This window comes from Capsicum annuum, chromosome 3 (genome assembly GCF_002878395.1).
Source record: "Capsicum annuum cultivar UCD-10X-F1 chromosome 3, UCD10Xv1.1, whole genome shotgun sequence".
Classification (NCBI taxonomy): domain Eukaryota; kingdom Viridiplantae; phylum Streptophyta; class Magnoliopsida; order Solanales; family Solanaceae; genus Capsicum; species Capsicum annuum.
The window spans coordinates 9,077,935-9,082,071 of NC_061113.1; the positions used below are offsets into that span (position 1 = coordinate 9,077,935).

At 30.4% G+C, this 4,137-nt stretch overlaps 1 protein-coding gene across 1 annotated transcript; it reads left to right on the forward strand.

Annotated features, from left to right (window-relative positions):
• Positions 1–952: 952 nt before the first annotated feature.
• Positions 953–2,397, forward strand: LOC107866594 (pathogenesis-related protein STH-2). Its single transcript, XM_016712622.2, has 2 exons — positions 953–1,196; positions 1,876–2,397. The coding sequence occupies exons 1-2, from the start codon at positions 1,018–1,020 to the stop codon at positions 2,168–2,170; spliced, it is 474 nt and encodes a 157-aa protein (XP_016568108.1). The 5' UTR covers positions 953–1,017; the 3' UTR covers positions 2,171–2,397.
• The last annotated feature ends 1,740 nt before the right edge of the window (positions 2,398–4,137 follow it).

Consider the following 4,137-nt stretch of genomic DNA (forward strand, 5'->3'; position numbering starts at 1 on the left):
AAACTTGTTTTTCTACTCTTTTATAAAAGTTATTTTTCTGATATTTAAGAAATCTAAACAATAACATATTCAATATAATATATCAAATGGGGTCTGAAAATAGTGGCGTGTACTAGATCTGTCAATACGGGTCGGTCAAGCTCATCTGGACTAGCCACACGGGCTTTGAGTTTTGATGGGTGATCCATCAAAATGATGGAACAAAAAACACCAAGTTCACACCATTACTTTGTGGGCTGCGGGCCTCATCGATCAGTCCACTTTTAAAAAATAATATTTTATAATTTAATTTTAGAATGTTAATAAACATAAATATTATCAGACAATATTATATAGTGTTAATGCTGGTTAATCAAGTCTCCAACAACCCAAAAAATACTCCTAATAACAAAATTAAATAATTTTTGACATGATATCCTTCGAATCAGATAAAAATACTAATAAGCAATTTAAATAGTTGTATCTATTTGACTTATGAACCAGCCCACATGCTAGCCCAGCCCACATTGCTCAAACCCCACGGACCACATGCTTATACGGGTCGAGTTAAAAATCTCTGTTTTTAAATGGGCTACAAAAACTAAAGTCCAATTTCATCAAATTACAGGTCGGGTCAAGCCGATTCAAGAGGCCTGACTCATATTAACGGCTCTAATGTGTACACATATCCTTATTCTTATCGCATGAAGGTAGATAAAAAGACTATTTTTAATAGACTCTCAAATCAAGTAAAGTATTTCAAAACAAGTGAAAAAGTCATATTGAAAATAATAAATTTTTTTTTAAGAAACTTAATTTTCTTAAGATATATTTTGATATTTTTACTAATCAAACCTGAAGAATTTTTTACAACAAAAGTTTACTCAATATACCAAACACACCCTAAAACCTCACTCCATTTTTTCCTATAAATACCATCTAAAACTCCCATATAACACACACCTCAAAGCATTATAATCATCTTATCCTAAGCTCTTTTTCCATTTCTTCTTATTCAAGGCAAATTAATCAAACATTATGGGTGCCTATACCTTCACTGATGAGTCCACAGTCTCAGTTGCCCCATCAAGGCTATTCAAAGCTTTGGTTATTGACTTCAACAACCTTGTATCTAAATTGATACCTGATGTTGAGAGCATTGAGAATGTTGAGGGAGATGGCGGTCCTGGAACCATCAAGAAGATCACCTTTGTCGAAATGTTTGATATTTATATTGAAACTCAGTTAATGGTTAGTTACTTATTAGATGAACTTTTATTTTCTTTGGGCAAAAAGTTTGCTTCTGAGAAATAATTCTTCAAAATAATTTTTAATATTGTTAGATCATCTTTACGTGTTGTAACAATAATATATCTTGAAAGTTACAAATAGAGGTGATAAAATTAGTCCATCAAAACATAAACAAACATAAACCGGTTAACATATCCATCTAAGTTTCGTGGCAAGTTATTGACCCGAATATTTATTAGCTCAACCCATCAAAATAGCTTAATATGTAGGTCAAATTAATTCATGTGAAATCTTGTCAATATATTTTTAAAAAGATATTTTTTAATTTGATATTTATATATAATCGTAATAGAGAAAAACATAGTTTTATAAGGTACTAAAAATTATACAAAAACAAATAAAGTAAGTACAACTAGTAATAATTTGACAAATTGGATTATGACTCGTATTTTAATCTGTATCAATCCAACTATGAATGGGTCAAAGCCTACATATATATTAACTCAACCTATTTTAACCTGTCCAAATTCAGTCTACTCATTTAATACTTCTATCTATAATTATCCATTGAAAGACCTTTTAGTATAACAAATTATTTACACTAACAATATATGAAACTTAATTTTATTTTTTTTGGTTAATGACAGGTGGTCCAATGAAGTACTTGAGGCACAAGATTGATGTGATTGATGAACAGAACTTAGTAACAAAATATTCACTTATCGAAGGTGATGTTCTTGCGGACAAAGCAGAATCAGTTGACTATGATGCCAAATTAGAAGGTTCTGCAAATGGAGGATGTACCACAGTAACTGTGTACCACACAAAAGGTGACTATGTTGTTACTGAGGAAGAACACAATGTGCACAAAGGGAGAGCCAATGACATTGTCAAGGCCATCGAAGCGTACCTCCTCGCCAATCCTTCTGCCTACGCTTAAGTTATGAAAAAAAAAATTGTGTCAACGCGTGAGAGATGTCATACTTGTTGTTGTGTCTTTTATAATTGAATAAGTAAAAGTTGTTGTGTCTAAGAAGTTCAAAATTTTAGATGATTCTTCCATTGGATTGAGTTTTACTTTGTTAGTCTTTTGTTGAGTGTGAGTGTGTTTTCCAATTGTATGTCATGGAAAGAACTTTCAATAAAGAATATCACAAGTTTTGAATAGCCTTGATGGGGCAACTGAGGCAGTGGTCTCATTAGTAAAGGTATAGACACCCATAATGTTTGATTAATTTGCTTTGAACAAAGAAGAAATAAAAAAAAGCTTAGGATAAGATGATTATAATGTTTTGAGGTGTTTGACATAAGGGAGTTTTGATGGTATTTATAGGGATAAAATGGAGAGACTCTTTAGGGTGTGTTTGAAATTTTTCCGTGATTGATTAATTAGTCCAAATATTCTCTTAATCTTTTTGTAACGTGGTTTCTTTATTATTGTATTTTTATTTAAAATTTGATTTAAAATGTTTTATTTTAGTTGAAAGTGTATCGAAAATAGTATCTTTATCTTTATAAGATATGATTAAAATCTCTAACATGAATTAAAGGGAATAGTATATAAATGTTATTGGATAATATTTTTATACATTTTTGTTAAAAACACCAAAAATCACACTTATTTTTCAAAATAAACTATTTCATAGAAAATATTTTTTTCTACTACATACCAAGCACACCCTTAGAGTTCACTCATCAGCAACCTTAATTTAATCTTTATTTCAACGTTCGAAGCTTTCCATTGTTGACATTTGGGTCCTTTTTTTTTTTCCTTCTAGATGTTGTGCTATAATTAATTTGTTAGTAGTGATATTTATTGAGAGAATTTTAATGACAAATGATAAATAACAATATGGCTTGCTGACAGTGAGAACCTATCAACTTGGTTTCCAAAATTGCGGATATTATTATTCAAAATTATTTAGTTTCATTCATTCAAAGATGAAGGTTAGGGTCACAAGTTTGAATTTAATGATGTTTTAATAGATACTTTTATTTATAATAAAAAGATAAAATGATTTTTTAGATTTTTTTCATTGTTCGAGTTTATAAAATGGACACTTTTACTTAACTCATTTATCATGTGAATTCCTTAATCAATCAAAATATAAGATTTTAAATTCCTCCTTTCCTGTGTAGCACACTTGCTCTATATAAATTATGCGTTATTTTCACATCATATAAATTAATGTCATGTCATAAATATTTTCATTAATTATTTTTTAAAATTATTAATTAATAATATTAAATAAAAAATAAAATAATAAATTTAAAAAAAATTCATTCTTCTCCCCCTACACCCAAACTCACAACCACCATCTTTCGCTCAACAACTTCATTGGAACAGTTCCTGTAAAACTTGAAAACCCTCCAAAATTACTCAAACTTTCTCTCAATCACAATACCAAAAAAAACACAAACCCACTTTCAATTTAATCTTCCCCGTTCTACTTCACCACCGTCAACCACTACTGGCCAGTGAATTAATGCAGCCCCTCACCATCTCCTCCTCCTCCTCAGACTTCTTCTTCCTCCACCAACAACACCATGAATAATCTCCTTTAAATCTTCAAATTACTAACTCAATCACCTCCATCATTGACGCCTTTCTTTAATGAAAGAAGAACGAAATGTTAATTTTTTGGTTTTTGAATTTAGTGTGCGCATCTAAATTATTGAAAATAAAATAATTTTATATATAGTTTTTTTTGTTTTCAATCATTGTTATTGTAGAAAAGGGAAGAGTGAGTTGGGTGGGTGGGATGAAGAAGATAAATAAGAGGTGTGGAGAAGAATGAGTGAAAAATGGTGGGTGATGGGTGAGTTTTAGAAGGGGGGGGGGGGGAGGAGGAGGGAGAAGGTATGATTCTTTATTTCTTTAAAAAATTAATTCCTCCGTTTTAAATT